The sequence below is a fragment of the Thunnus maccoyii genome, chromosome 24, assembly GCF_910596095.1.
Source record: "Thunnus maccoyii chromosome 24, fThuMac1.1, whole genome shotgun sequence".
Taxonomy (NCBI): Eukaryota; Metazoa; Chordata; class Actinopteri; order Scombriformes; family Scombridae; genus Thunnus; species Thunnus maccoyii.
In genome coordinates this window covers 12,659,094-12,675,607 of record NC_056556.1, presented here as the reverse complement: position 1 = coordinate 12,675,607, position 16,514 = coordinate 12,659,094, and the positions used below count along the sequence as shown (strand labels likewise).

General features: G+C 39.9%; 1 protein-coding gene across 6 annotated transcripts in view; it reads left to right on the top strand.

Moving 5' to 3' along the window:
* Positions 1-16,514, top strand: part of LOC121891789 (interleukin-1 receptor accessory protein-like 1) — a 301,317-nt gene that overhangs the window by 146,264 nt on the left and 138,539 nt on the right. For all 6 annotated transcript variants that reach the window (XM_042404354.1, XM_042404349.1, XM_042404351.1 and 3 more), the window contains 2 exons: positions 11,495-11,681; positions 13,701-13,854. In XM_042404354.1, the coding sequence (XP_042260288.1) occupies positions 11,495-11,681; positions 13,701-13,854 (341 nt within the window). The remainder of the gene's footprint in view (positions 1-11,494; positions 11,682-13,700; positions 13,855-16,514) is intronic.

Genomic DNA, 16,514 nt, shown 5'->3' with positions numbered 1-16,514 from the left:
ACCAGTTGTCCAATGTGTCATCCTCAGCTGTTCAACAAATATGATATTTATGTGTGGTGTGTCTATACTCTTTGTAAGTTTAAATAATCGTTTGCACTATTCCACTATTTGGATGGAATCCTTGTCTGTGCTCACTATACATTGTATTCTGTTGGACAAGAGTGCTATTCATGTCATGTGGAATAAATGATGGTAGTTGTTGCTTGGTTATGACTGTTGTTTGTTTAAACCTTTTGTGTCTTGTGCCTTTTGGGATAATTGGAGTCCACTACAGATAATTCATACAGACATTTAGCAGTTGCCCAAAGTCGGCTCTAATTGCCTTCTTTTATTCTCAGAAGTCTATAAAATGTTTTGGAGTGTTTCTGCCATTTTCTATTTTAATGAAATGCTGTCTGTGATATGACAGCAGCAAGTCAGATTGACAAAATCATTTGTTGGTCTTCAAATGCCATAATGTCACATTCTCTTTCATACACAAACTCTAACAGGACCAAACACAAACCTAACTATGCATACACACACACAACTGTTATGGACATATGAATGTCAAAACAGACACGCACACCCTCACCGTATTGATCGCTGTGGATAGTGCGGGGATTACAGTGTCAGATTAAGGACAGATGTAGCAGAGCAGGGAGGATGCCACTTCTTGGCAGGTAGCTAATGTTTAACCTTTGACCCCTGTTCACTGGTGTTGGCATGCTGCCACTGTCCCAGGCTTATTAATGGGTTTCCTGCATGTCCTGCAATGCCTGGGCTGTCACAAGCAAAGGACAATGGGAGGAGAAGATAACAAAGGAGAGAGGGTGTGTGTGTGTATGTGTGTGCGTCCATTTGGTTATTCAAGCCTGAATCGCTGCTGTGAGTGCACCTCACCTGGCACCTGTGCACACACACACACACACACCAAGAACTCACACACACATTGAAAACCGCTTCCCACCCATCCCAGGCCGCAGCCATGTTAACTGTATTAGTATTCGTAGGCAGGAGTGGCTGGTGATCTCTCAGGGAAGTGACAGTCAGAATGGGCCGTCTGGAACACTCTGTCATTCAGCCCCAGTCAGGGCCTGTCCAATTGATCCAGCCCAGCTGTCAAAGCCAATGAGAGACGCTAGACTAAGGAGCAGCAGGGATGGTTTGTGCTGCCAAGGGTTATGGATGATGTATAATATAAGGATGGTGTTTGTGTTATAAGCTACCTGGCAGGAGACAATCAGTTAGCTGTGGCTCTATGGAATAGCTTTGCAGAAGAGCACTATAACAATGACGCCCTGATGGATGTTTATTAATGGAGTTTATTTTTAAGTGCAGTGCAGTGCGGAGGCACATATGGATGAGATTTTGAAGTCACCATAAAATGAAAAATTACCTTTTCATCCAATAATCTTACCAAACATCAGAGCCACCGCCAACATCTGGGCTTGTGTAGCATCTTGCATCTTACCTCATGCCTTAGTGACTAGAATTTATTCTCTTTGAATAATTTTGAAGTTGTAACAGCTTGAGATGATACAAAAAACACTAACAATAGTTCACCAGTTTGTCTGTATATGCGGTTTGCTTTCTTGGCAAGCGTTCTGACTTTTTAACAGTTTTAATAAGAAATAAGATGTTATTGAAGCAGAACGCCATTGAAATGGCATGACTAACTGCTTGGTTCCTTTGGTTTTGTGGTACTTCATTACAGATAACCACTGCAAATGCTTACAGTGATAATTATAATTGTCATGATAATAAATGTCTAACTAACTCGTCGGAGTGTTAGGTTTTGCTACGCTTGATTGACCACTGATTTAGAAGAGTAGAATTGGCAGATATTGGCAATTCATGTGAGCTACAATTGCACCTTAGAGCTAATTCATTAGAGTATATAGCCACAGTAGTAGCTCTGTGAGGCTGTGCTTATGCACAATGGTGCTTTTGAGCTAAATGCTAATATCAGCATGGCAACATGATCACAACAGCAACTTTAACATGATGATGTTTAGTTTGTATACTGTAATGTTATCATGGTCAACATCTTAGGTTTAGCATGTTAGCATGCTAATATTTGCTAATTAACAGAAAATGCAAATGACAGTTAAGGCGGACGATGGGAATATCATTACTTTGCAAGTAGCTGGTTATAAACCAAGGTATTGGATACACTGAAATGTTGACCTGCTGTTGGTGCTAATTAGAAAGTCAGGGGATTACCAAAGTCAGCGAGATTCATCTCTGGGGACCTTGTGGTGGACCGACCAACCGAGATTACCATACCTAGAGCCCCACAACAAGCTTGGCTGAAAGGCACTGTGATGTGTTTTATGTATCTGGCAGCAGCATTTTGTTTGGACAAGAAATATACAGTTCACATGAGCTGTGAAGGCCATAATAGCTAAGCAGAAGCTACATAAACTTCATCAACATAATGTCTAAGACAGAATTGCATTACAGATACACCCAAGCAATGACTGATGGGAGAAGAGAGCATCTTCCACATTACTACTTTAAGAGGTTATAAGAGAGTTGGTGCCAGACCTCTGGCAGCAGTTATTCACAGTGCCCAGGTGGGGTTTTAGTTAATTGTGTAATATGGATTTGCCAAGCTGCTTTATCCACCAGCCAGGGGTTATTGATAATGTTCCCTTATATTCAGTATTCTTTACACCTGTATAGAGAGACTGCTCAGTCGACACAGTGTCTGGACAGCCTTTTATCTGGCTCTGTGTGGTTCAGTAGAAGCTGTTTTCCAGCAGCCATTGTCTGATGATGTATGGGCTGCTGTTTGGGCTTAGTCCACCTTTCACACTATTCTTTATTCAGCCGTGTGATGTGGTGGTGTGAACTTGGCCTGATATTCACAGTAGACGTCTGATGTTACAATGCCAGTGTCAAAGAAGAGTATGCTCATGAAACCACTTTGAGGCTAGGTGCTTGGTATTAATATACTCTCATCTAATGCCCAAATGGAAAATGAATACTATTAATTTGTTTTAAAACTTTTTAATTTTTTTCCCCTTTTTTATGATCCCTATTCAAACTGTTTCATTATATCAAAGATCTTAGTTGAGAAATGTTACACCAAAGGGTCAGAAGCATGAAAACAGAGTGCAGATTCATATTTTTCTATGTGTGCATTACAGTTTATCAGTGTTGTCAACCCTTGAACATACCTTTTATTAAACAGGTATGATTGATAAAGGCAATAATAAGAGGAACATGTTATGCTGTGTGGATAGTAATCGTTAATGGGCTAGAGTCTGTAACACTGGGCTTTACAAGGAAAAAAAAGTAATTTTACCTGTATACATTTAGAGATGGCAGCATTCATAACTATGCATTTAACCATAATCATTTCTCTCTCCAAGAACTGATATCCTTCCCTGAAAAGGCTTTTAGAGAAAACATGATCGTATTTTCATTATACTTTCTTGACATTACATCTATAGCTGCAAAAAAGAGCTCTGCAGTCTGTGTTTATTTCATTTGTCCATAGGGTGCTGAGAACCACAGATCCATTAATTGCATAATGGTAGTTACAGTATACTTAAGGCCTCATACCATTATAAATCACCCAAGGCCACCTGTGAAGCCTCCACTCAAACTGTTATGCTTTGTTCCCACTCATGCATCGCTTAACTTGGGTGTTTCAGCATTTGAATTAACCTACATCTGTAGGTATTTAGAATGCTGTGGATGAGCATTTCAGTCCCATAACATTGATTGGCATTTAACACATTGTGGAAAACCAGGCGCACTTATTGGCTTGTGCTCAGTGTGCGGAGGACATAAAGTTGACCTTTTCATAGTAAAAGAATACGATCAACATTAATATTTCTGAGCAATTTTTGTTTGTAACCTTTTCAAAATTCTGGATTTCTTTCATTTCTAGTGACTACTGAATTTTTATGAGGCAAGTCCTTGAGGATTAGTACCACAAACTGCATTTTCATTTCATAATACATGAACACTTTTGAAGAAGCCAAAGGGTCATGAAGCCCAAAGAGCAAAGTTATTTATTGCGTTTAGATGAACATAGTATTTTGAATAATAGGCTCTTCGATCATAATCTGGAGGACAAGTTTATGTTATTTATATCCAAATCACAAATATGATACAGTATACAATGCAAATGAAGATAAAATACAATACAATAGAAAAGGTGCACATCGTTGATGCCCCAACAAATACATTTCTTGTTTGGATTTTCAATAACTGTGTAAAAGGGGACATGTTATTTTCATGAGTCGAATCAAAAACATAATACTGAACAGATATTGGTTATAGTTATTCAATTACTGTATGCACCAAGAGTGGTCAACATTTCTGAATTCTAACCAGCTCTACATATGCTCATTTTGATGTATATTGGGTACCCTTTGTAGAAATTGAAATATAAGTTTAATCCACCATGCATTACGGTCTCAGCCAATTTCATTCCATGCCCTTCACGCTCCTTTTGATTGGACATTTGTCCCACGCTTGATTCCATTTGATTAAGCCGAGCTCAAATGGCTCCTGGCTACAGGGAGCAAAGGGAGAGAAGCTTGACTATGGAGATTTTACTCGCGTCTCAAATCAGCTGTCGCAATCTGCATGACTACCCAGGACAATTCGGCATAAGGTCATACATGACCAATTTTCTAATCTAACACACATGCAATATACCGTTAGGATTTTTTCAACACACCAGAATAACACCAAGGTTAAATATCTCTACATCCCCAACTGAGGGATTTTATTCAGTCACATCCTCAGCAAGGCCTCCCCATATATTCAGCCTCTTGGCTCTCCTGGTCCACGCTGAGCGGAGGAAGTCATCAAACAAGATGCCAAACCATCGCTATCTGATAGCAGGGACACTGACCTTCTCTTCCTCATATCCGATGGTGGTTTTTATCTGCCAGACAAATGTCAGAAATACCATTCCCCAAGCACAATCACTTTGGCACCACAGCCAACTTTTCCTGCCCCCTCCCCGCCTCCCCTCCCTCTGCGCTGGATTGTGAAGACCGGAGCTCCAAGCGAGACATCTGCAATACCACAGCTGTCAGTCAAACGGTGATATAGGAGAGAACTCACACAGCTCGCCTGAATGAAGGGTGAGAGTATAATAGGAAAGTGGCTGGAACTTGAGACAGAAACTTCATTATAAAACTGAAAGAGCTTATTTAAATTTGACTGATTCTGTACTGTATATTGTAAAGAATTTGACAAGGTATTATCACTATTGAACCAGCTTTTGTAAAAGACTAATTTATTTCTTAAAATGCAAATGTATTATTTTGTTAAGTCATTTATAAGTCCATGAAGAATCATAACTCTGCATTGAAATCAGCCATACGCAACTTTTTCTTCATCTTTTTTTTTTCCTCATTTCAATATGAATTCCTAACACAGAATTCACACATTAATCTGTGATCTAAAAAAGTTACTCACCTCCTGTGATTGAAAATGAACAGAGACAAAATAATGTATATAACCTGTTCACTTTTTTGCCAATTGCATGGATAATAGCTCATTTACGTTGCTGAAAGAAACTCCTTAGTTTTCCCAAAACAAAAATGACATTCAGCAACAGAACAACACAGACCTCTCATTCGTGGAACGACTGTGACTGGTTTACATTTTCTCACCAATATGGCCCATACCCTTGGTGCAACAGCCCATTCCGGCAGTAGCATTGCTAGTATGAAACGGTTTGCATTCGATATGCATAGCAGTATAGCTGCTCATACATTACACCCAGTGGGCCTGGGGACCAACGAGTAAGGTCATGGCGGAATACAATGGAGACAAATTGTATATGCTTGTTATGAAATCAGGTTGCTAACATAAAGATGAGTTGAGGATGTCATGGAATGGAAAATGAGTTCCCTGAGGGCATCAGCTAGGAAATGACTGAGTAATTCGTTTGCACACAAGAAGTGCTACTGTCAGTTCGAGACATACAACTCAAGGGAAGCCTTAAGGAATTCTCAAACTTGTTAGAAAATAAGTTTTTTATGTACCATACGTTTTTGGGATGAGATGATGCAGATGTATATGTCCTGCATTGTGTATTAACAGTAGGTTTAACGTTGGGGTCTGAAGACTCTGTGGGGTCTTCAAAGGTCTTCTCTAGAAATAATTCAAATGAAATACATCATAATACTGTAGCAAGTCAAATGAGCAGCATTTAAACTCTCTGCATTAACACTAGCCCAATTTCTTTCCTCTCATGTATTACCATGACATTTAAGTCATAAAGCTAAACATCTGCTTTCCTGCAGAAGGTCAATTAACAACACTTAACACCGTTTTGAATGTCTTTTTTTAATCCTCAAAGACTCTACTAACCATCCAGATGAATAAACATTCTGCCTGCTGCTCAATGAAAACGATTTTTAACCAGTTCCCAAGTTACAACTCTTGTTTCTAATCAATACGAAGATGGTAGTCGGAAATTACATACAGTATGTCTTATATAGTTTGCTCAATTTGTACAACGTGAACCAAATTTTAATAACAGTAATATATATATTTGTCCATACTGATGTTCTGTTATGTAATATTTTCATACAAAATTGTCTTAATTTTTCTTGTGTCATGCATTTGTACCAGAGTGTTAACACTAGCAAAATCTTCCAATGTTGTCATACTGAGATCTGTGAGGTCTAATGAGTGTCCATTTGTCTTTAAAATATTTTCATATATCTAATGTAGCAAATGAAACAAGTAGATTTTTCATTATTTCAGCTCTGTAGCTCTGCTAAATTATAAAGAGACACTCATTTTCTGCAAGAGTATGTCAATAAATCAGTATTAATGTATTTTCTTTCAGCTGCAAGTTAGACTTCGCAAGTAATTACACATTTATTGCTCAGGAACCAAAAATTTAGATTAAAGTATGACATTTTACTGATTTGCATAATCGACCACATCATGTAAATAAAGTTGTACTTAAGTTATGTTCACATAAATATTCTTTGTTTTTGTGTGTCTTGTAAGGATTAGATATCACACAGTGCAGTTTCTTGTGCGTGCTCATATGTGTGGATACAAGAGTGTAGACAGGTGCAGGCATGTGTTTTTCACAGCATGGCAAAACTAAATTATCCTCAGAGGTGTGTGCTCCTCCCTGAGAAATCATGTACTACAAGACAAGAGAGAAAAGGGCGGCTGGGCGGGTGAAGGCCGGGACAGAGACAAACCACGACTAGAGATGGGGAGGGAGGGAGGGAGAGAGAGAGAGAAGATGTGGATGGATTATAATTGAGGCAGGAATGGGTTGTTCCAGCATGGCAGACAAGCGCCACGCTCTTAGACAGGGGCTAAGTAGGAGCAAGTTGGCCCACAGTCAGATTTGGGGAGCTGGGGCGCTTAATCAACGTGGGCTTGTTGCTAGAGTTGACAAGTGAGTGATGAGCACGCGCTACAGGTAGGAGCCCCAGTCTTCCAACTACTCACTATGACCTTCGCTCTGGTCATAAATAATGCAGGAACCATAAAATACTGATTTAGGATAACTGGGCTGGCATTTGGTCTGGGTTAATCTTGGCCTGGTGTGGACAGGGAAGATAGTACAAGACTGCTGCGGGCTGATGTAATGGACATTGTGTTGTGGAAGTAAGTGCACATATGTTATAGGTGCACACCTGTGTTCAGACCTGTAATGCCTGAGTTCATTCATTATCTCTAGCTCAGTATCAAGACCACACTTCTGACCTCTCTCAGTCTCGTGCCAATTTGGACTTGGATATGTCTTGGTCTCTGCCACTTTTTGATGTTGACTGGACTTTTCCCTGCCTGTCTAAAGCCATCGCTACATCTGTCTCTTAAGCGACCTGGCACATCCAATCATGCCAAGCTGCATTAACTGCCGGGTATGTGCTTTTTCCGGAAGGGTCTTGGCTTTGTTTCCATCTGCCCCTCACTTCCTGACATTGGCCTGGTTGACATTCCTGTCCAAACTCGAGTACACACTATGTTGATGCAAGTGGCAACAATGTAGATATTTTGAGCAGATGCCACCCATGTGTGGGGGCCCCATTGATGTGCTTCCCTTTCGCTTTAGGTACACACTTGTACTGTAGGTAGATGATGCAACATGGTAGAAAACAGCTTGTGAGGGAGACAGTTCCAGCAGTGTCACTCATTCTCCCCTCCACAGAAACCAGGGCAGACTTAAGGAAGCAAAAGGATGATCTATCAAATGCAGATCAATGTGGTCACAAAGAGTGAGGTGAAAAATTAAATTACAAATTTGAATAAATGATCAAAGAAACACATCAAATGCAGATGCTTCCATATCAAAAATGTTGAACTATTCCTTAAATGTTCACTCCAGTACTACAAAACATTTAAGGCAATTTATACCTGGATTAACACTCAATTCAAGCTGGTCTTGGAATTTCAGAATTCACCCATAGTAACTACACTGCTATATACTGTAGAAACACACACACACACATAAATAAATACACATACAGTCTGCTGCTAAGGGACACGGATGGCAGATGTTAGCAACATCTCTACTAAACCTGATGCCCTGCTTACAGGCGTGTGAAAAAGCTGCAGTGATGGAGGATGTGCCTGGTTGGATGGAGAGACAGCTAAACTTTCCTCTGGATTCTGATGAGACAATCGGGATGTTGCCATGTTAACAATGACAATTTTCTCAAATTAGAGTCGGCTGATACATAGGTTTCATTTTTCAGTGGTCATCAAGAATAGGTCAACATGCTATATGACATTTCTAAAGAGTTAATGCCTGTGGTGGGTTTATTTCACTGCCGTGTAATGACATTATGGTGAGGTAACCTTTAATCAACCTTTGGACCTCTCGCCTTGTGATGTATGCTTTACACTGAGAAAATTCTCTGCAAGCGTTATTGTTAGTTGAAAGCAAGGTCTAATGAGTTATCAGCAATTATTTCATCATCCAATTTCTATTAGAGAGGAGTTATTTTAATTAAGAGATTCATTAAGTTAGTTCATTAATTTCCCCGCAGGTGCCATGGATTCTCAGGAGAATTTCAAATCAATTCTGCTGCCTATTATTTAATAAAAGGGCAGAACAGTTGCTGAGTTAAAGGGCAGGTTCCATCTGGTTTCATCCACTGTTGGGTTAGATTCATTGACAGTCAATAGAATAAAAGAAGTAGTATGTATTAGATGGTTAGACAAATGGGTTGGAAGGTGGATGGTTCATATGTTATTTGGTTAAGTGGGATCCAGCTCTGGAAGTGGCAATGGCTCCATACATAAATATACATATTAACCCATGACAATTCAACCAATGTGGAATCCCATGAGTATCTTTCTGTAAGGAGAGACTGCAGTATTTTTTTCCACATTAATGCCAATCAGAATTCTTTCAGGCGGCTGTTTAACTCCTAACTGACCATTTCACAAAATTTCACTACATTTGCCGCATATTGCAGCTCAAGTCCTCTGCCTGCCCTCCAGCTGTATACGATTGCTGTCAGCCTGACACTTCTCCCAGTTGATGTATGCAGGATGCTATCTATCATTGCTACGACATTGCAGATCCCCTTCAGTTTGACACATTTGACAGACACTCTTACCCATTAATGCCATGGTATCACCTAGCTTGTTATCACTGTATCTGCAGTATGCAGAGGGTTCCGCGAGCGTTGAATGCTCACTGCTCGGTGTACAGTAAGTCTCTAGAGTGTGCAGCAGTGGGATAATTTTTCTGCTTAGTTCCCTGGATAGGCTTCATGAATATTATACCTGCTGAGTGAATAGTCAAGAGATCACCTGGCTCTTCAGGCTCAAAAGTCATCGTGATGGATGTGAAATGTTGGAAAGACATTGTAGGACAAAGTGTTGGCCCACACCATCGATCACTCATGCGGAGCAGATGACACAATTCGCTCTCTCTCTTCCAGCGGGCGAGTTTATCAGCGCTGCCCAGAATATTTAACAGGGAAGAGAGCGCACCCGTGGGATCTCATTTGCACAGGTGTCCATCTGGTAGAAGTTGTCTGGGATAATCTCCACATCATGTTACATTTGCATCTGTGCTTCATTAAAATGGCACACTTACTGTACTGTAAGCGGAGAGTCCGGCGCTGGCCAGTTCGAAGGGCGAGGGATTGTTTGCCGACACTGTAGCGAAGACCAGTGTGTGTTGTACTAATCCACGAGGCAGCTAATGCTGCACAATTATGTAAGGATTTAACATGTTTGTAATTGTTTGTTGGTTCAGCTCAATTTGTGTAACCAGCTTTAGTTGGAAAATTAGCAATGAGATTTTCCTAAACACTGCCAATTTGTTTGGTCTTTTAACCAGGAGGGATTTGCTGCAGTCAAGCCATAGTACTTGTCAATCGTGACAGTCTTATTAGCCAGTTTGGGCAAAGAAAAGGTGCTCTTATTGAATTCATTGATCATCAAGGACCTGTGCTGCTGTTCTCCTCATTCAAATAGCACAACTTTCACAGTAAATCAATGTGTTCATTGATCCCCATGTTCTGTTAAGAATTATTCAAGCAGCAGATCCAATCTTAAAATCACTGTTCCATTAATGACCCACACAGGATCGCTGTAAATGCTTAGCAGCTGTATCTTTTCCTCTCATGTGGTTGTGGAGCATCGGTCTCCCGGGCAGGACTGGATCATGATCAGAATCCAACAAGGTTCTGTATATACACACAAGAGCGCGCAATCCAGTTTGGTTTAGTACTTAATGAATGACAAGTGGCCCTGCAGAACACAAATGAAGGTATACTACACCAAGCAGTAAGATGAAATGTTTATTCCACTGTGGATGATACGCACCGGTATCTTTGGTCCCAGGCAAGCATGTAGTCTCCAAACATTACAAGTAATGTTGCATTTTACGCCTGCTCCCCCTTGTGTTATAAATTCTCTTCTTTATGTATATGACCTGAGTAGCTACAGTACATCAATTGTAGCAAGTAATTTTCTGCTACCTCGCACTGTATCTGCTTAACACGTGAAAACAAAAGGCTCAATCTGCAAGTGCTGTTGACATTCAGAGCTGTCGCTCCATGTTACCTCCTGTGTCCCTGCCCCTGTATACACACACACGTACATTATACATACACATGCACACATTTCCAGTTTTCAATTAATAGTTTAGTGAGGTAGGCTCATCATGCATTACTGGTATTCATACTTGAATGGATGAGAAAACATTGTATGATTCTGTAATTGTCCAGATTAAGGGTCATATTAGAGATGATGATTCTCTGTGCTTTACAGGAACATTTTCAGCCAAGAAAAATTGTGAAAATTATTAATTGCTTTCCAGTGCAAGGTTTTTCTCTGCCCCCCTCTGCTGCATTTAATGATTCAAATAGAATCTGAGGACTGAGCCTTGTGGAGATTTTGATAGCACAGACACAGAGCTTATGTGAAGCCGGAGATGGACTGCTGGCAGATTTTGGCTGCATCTGGCAAAACTTCAATATTATACAGTTATACAAATCTATTTCTGTGACTGATTTGTTTATTTTTTTTGTTTTTGCAGGAACTCCACATACTGCATGAAAGTGTCCATGTCTCTCACAGTGGCGGAGAATGACACAGACCTCTGCTACAACTCCAAAATGAGGTTTTTTGAGAAGGCAGAACTGAGCAAAAGCAAAGACATCACCTGCCCTGGCATTGAGGATTATATACAGCCAGGAGTGGAGCCTGAGATTGTATGGTATAAGGTAAGATAACCTCTTTTTGTTAGTTGTTTGCCTGAGTAATGAATATAATTTCAAGCACTGATTAAAGTGCAAGATGTTGTCTAAACAAAAGGTTTTATCTGTCAACCCATTATGCAAAGTATTAGAAATAGCCTTTCAATTAAAATGACAGACTTCACAGGAAGTTCTTACCTTGTTAAGGTCAGCTATATTCAGATCTAATTAGCTTGAAATACCATCTAATTAAAAAGCATCAAAAAATAGATATATAATTGATAAAAATACATTTTCTTTATATCTATACTTCTGTTTTTCATGTTTGAAACTTGAACTTTCTCTTCCTCCTTATGGAGAGTTGCAGTGCCCACAGTGTAACTGACCCGGTCAGGCCTCCTGTGTCCGACAGGCCACTTGGACAGAGCTGTTAGGTGAAGCTTGGAGGGCAATTTATCAAATGTGAAAGTGTGCTGGATTCTGGGCTGCTGCTGGACATTTGGGTGCCCTAAGCGTAATTGCTAAGCATAATGACTGTGGGCTCTAAACCCTCCAGTTATTGGCTCTCGCTTCATCAGTGGGGGCTGATTGAATTCTGGGAGGCCCATCTTGGACCACAGTTCGAAACCAAACCCACAGTGCCCCAGTTTCCTTTGCCTCAGGTGCTCTGTGGCCCAAAATCTGAAAGGCTGTTTCTGAAGTTCATTTACAGAATAATCCTTTACTTTTGTGTGATTTTTGGTGTTTCAGTCTTTTGTAACTTTCCACAGCTTTTATAAAGACTTTTATTCTCTACCTTCAGTTATCGCAAGTAGCCCTACAAGTCTTTAAAGCACCGCAGGTAAATGTTCAGTAAATAGAATTTACTGAACATTTACCCAGCTGTTACCTACCATCAGTCCTTCTTTCAAAACCTCAGACATTTAATCTTAATTGAGACTGAGCTCAAATTGGCCAGAGACAGACCGACTTTGAGTTGAGATTTAACTGTGATTTACCCACAAGACATTCAATCAGATTCAAATGTGCACCAGTGGTGTTGGCATTAGAGTATCAGCAGAGTACACTCAGATTATAAAGGACACCCTGTGCATCTGTTTGAATATGATTGGCTGTTACAAGACAGCTGATAACTGATCAGTGAGAACTAACGTTGTGGTTCATTTATGAAATTTCTTCTCATTACACACATAAGGAAAAATGTCACAGATGATTTGCTCTCAAATCCAAACATACTCAACAAGATTGGAAAATAATGGTGCATCACACACTACAGTATTTGATAATGGTATCTACACATTATCTCTCTCTCTCTTTGCCCCTCACCTACTACAGCTTCTCCCCATTTCTTCTCCTTGTCCTTGTCTTCTCCTTGATTTGTCATGTGAGACACATTAGCCTCTGTAGTTCTGGATACATCTATCAACCTTTCTTCCATTTTGACTATTCATGAAACTCTTAAGCTAATGTACATCATCTTAGCTGTCAACAATTTTAAAGGTCTGCGCCTCTCCACCTTTGAGTTGCTACATGTCTCATATCGGATATTGTGGTAAAGTAGTTATTGATGAGATTCTCACATATATCAAACCAATATAGTATGTAGTCCTGCCTCAGAGTCATAAACACACTAAATTCAATCCCCTGAATCACTATTCAACTGAAGTAGCGTCTGGATGATTGGACTGCACCAAACGTATGTCTGAAATTTTGCATGATGCGGAGAAAGTTTGTGTATGAGGTATACTATGGGGTATAATTATTTGGGAAGCTGCTATAGTTCTTTATGACAAGGTGTTTAAAACAAAGGGCCCTCTATGGAATTAGCCTTTTTTAAATTCGATATGCATAAAGATAAGACAAAATATAAAGTGTCATGTCTCTTCTCAGTTTCTAATGATTAGAGGTATGAAAGTGAAAGACTGTTTCCTGCTGATTTCAAACAGAAGTTATAACTGAATGCCAACAGGACAACTGACCCGGTGAATTTACTTTATACTAACGTGCTGTATCCCCATCGGTGTGTTTTCTTTATTTTAAATGTAGGAATGCAAGCCAAAGCAGTGGAGACAGACCATAGAAAGAAGGAGGGACACTCTGTCCATCAAGGAAGTACGGGAAGATGACATTGGGAATTACACCTGTGAATTACAGTTTGGGAACTTTGTGGTACGGAGGACCACCGAGCTGTCCGTCACAGGTAAAGAAAAATTTCTTCAATGCTGCGAATTCTTTCATTGCAGAGTCTTTGACATTTACTGAAAGAGGTGCAGAGCTGAGCTTGCAACAGCACAACAGAACTCCAATAACTGCACACTGGAAGCCTCCATGCAAATATATTTTTTTATTTATTGCATTCAAAACAAAAGTTTTTCCACTAACTAATATACCCATTGTTGCTCATGCCTTTGTGCACAGTTTTTGACACTGTGATAGGGCAAAAAAAGTCACCTCAGCTTGTTGTAATAAAATGAAGCTAAAATGAAACTCCCTGCACCTTTTGCCTAAGGGTTGCAGTCAATAGCCCGACTGTCTCTGTGACTTCTAGCCTCCTTTAATTGCTAAGTAGTGGAATTCACACAGAGCTACTTCAGCACTTTTTTTCTTAAGGCTGCTGAAATATTTAAGCCTGAACCTAAAGTGGGTGACAGACTGCTTGCCACTGACACTGTCACAGCCAAGGTTGACACAGCAGGCACTGAAGATAGGGAGAACCCCAAATTTACAACTTAATTATACCTTTTTTTCTTTTTTTTTCTCTTTTGTTTATCTGATTTGAATTAGCTTTGGCAAAACAAAAACAGAGAGTTGATACAGACTTTTACATTTGTATTTTGATTTAAGGTGGTTTAACAGTTTGATTTATTTGGCTTCTTATGAATGAATCGTCACAGAAATAATACTTATATCACTTTACAGAAATAAAATGGTACTACACTGTATACAGAAAAGAGTTATTTTAAAAATTGAGCCCACATTCATTAGAATGCTTTGTACAGTTTCACATGACAACAGCTCCTCTTCTCTGTGACTCATTTGGCTGAGCTCACTTTTCCTCAGGTGGCTCACGTCTGTAAGGATACAGACGATCGCAGGCTGACGCACACTGAAGCAAAGCAGAGAGCAAGTGAAGAGGTTTCAGATGGATAGAGGGCTGTTACGTTTCAGTGCTGCAGCCATCGCGCATTGTGGGTGTGAGGGTCAGGTGAAGTGTTTGCTGTTAACTGCTACCTGATTACACTTTACAGTCCCTTTAAAGAGACAAAGACAGACTCCACTGAAGGCCAAGCTAAGTCATAAATCATTTTCTCACCAACCTCAAAATGTCATCCTGGGGGGAATAGTCTTAATCTCTCTATCTACTTTGGAGACATTCAGCATTTCAAAACAATTGGCAAAAGATGATTGATGATTGAGCCATGGCAGTAAAAGCGGCATTTATGTTTTTTTCAATAGAAATGTACTGTAGGACTGTTCCACCTGTGTCTGTGTGGGTTTTCAGTCAGGTTGCCAGTCTGCATGTAAGTGTGAATATATCTCTTTTTAGCCCTTGACAGACTGACAGCTAGTCTAGGATGTACCCTGCCTCTTACCCATTGCATGCTGGGATAGGCTCTAGCCTTCACAACCCTTATGTGGTATAGAAAATAGATGGAGGGTTATACATCAAGTATTTTTTTTATGCTTTTATTTAAGATTCGGTTGTCGGTATGTGTGAGTGAAAAGGAAGTGATTGCTTTTATTTTGGTAGAATTTCCTCCATCAGTCCTATAATTTACTTTAAGGTTTTGTGTAGAAAATATAAGTAATGTAACAGAAGTGCCGAAATTTAGTTCCAGGAACTTGTTCCTTAAGTGGATGGAGAACAGTGGAAACAAAAGCAGAACCTGTGATACTGTAGTAAACTACAAATTAGGTTACATTTCAAGACATTCCTGCAGTGGAAATTGGCCTTAAGTATTTCACACAGAGATCTGTGGTTCAGACATGACCCTTCCCTCTGCATACTTTTTAATTTCTCTTTTTTTATATGGACTAAGTATACATGAAGCTTTATGTAATATTATCATCAACCTCCTACAGATCATTTCAATTCACAATCAAAACCCTTGACACTCCCCTCTTTACCAACAGGCAGACCCTCTCAAAGCAGTGCATAGGACAAAAGGTCAGATTCCCTTTGATTATAATGAGAACCGCTAAAATCATAATGAGGTGCCTTGCTGGGTGATTGGAAGCAACATTCATTTTTAAATGAAATTTGGGGTTTTATGATTTCTTTGTAAGGTGCACCGTTTGATGTCTTTGATTAAGAACTGCAGAATAAAGGAACAGTGATGAAATAGATATACAGGGGATCAGCAACTTTGGTGCATAAAATAAACTGTCAGTGTAGCTGAGCTGGGACTGATGCTGGTAACCTGCTTTTCTTATATCGAACCAGCACACAATGATGTGTGTTTGGTTAAGGAAGGGAAGGGGTGTGCTTTGCAGTGCGAGCATGTAAATATCCAAAATCCTCTCTATTTTCACTCTGCTGCACCCAGTCTAATAATTTGGCTTGCCCTGCCAACTAGAAATGACAACATGCTTTTTCCACAACCTGTGCAGCAGTGTTGTGGCTGGATCAGAGGTTCAGCAGACTTGTACTTTTCAACCTACAGAGGTCAGATTAGCAGCAGTAGTGTGGAGGTACTCTTTAACATTTGATCTTTATCTGGATATCTTATCTAAATCTGAAGAAAAGCATTTTAAGAAAGCTGTAAATGCACACAGAAGGCATTGCAATTGAATGGGACTGGATTGACTTGACCACATTTGGAGAGAATTGTGATCAGACCTCAAGTGTAAAGGCAATCT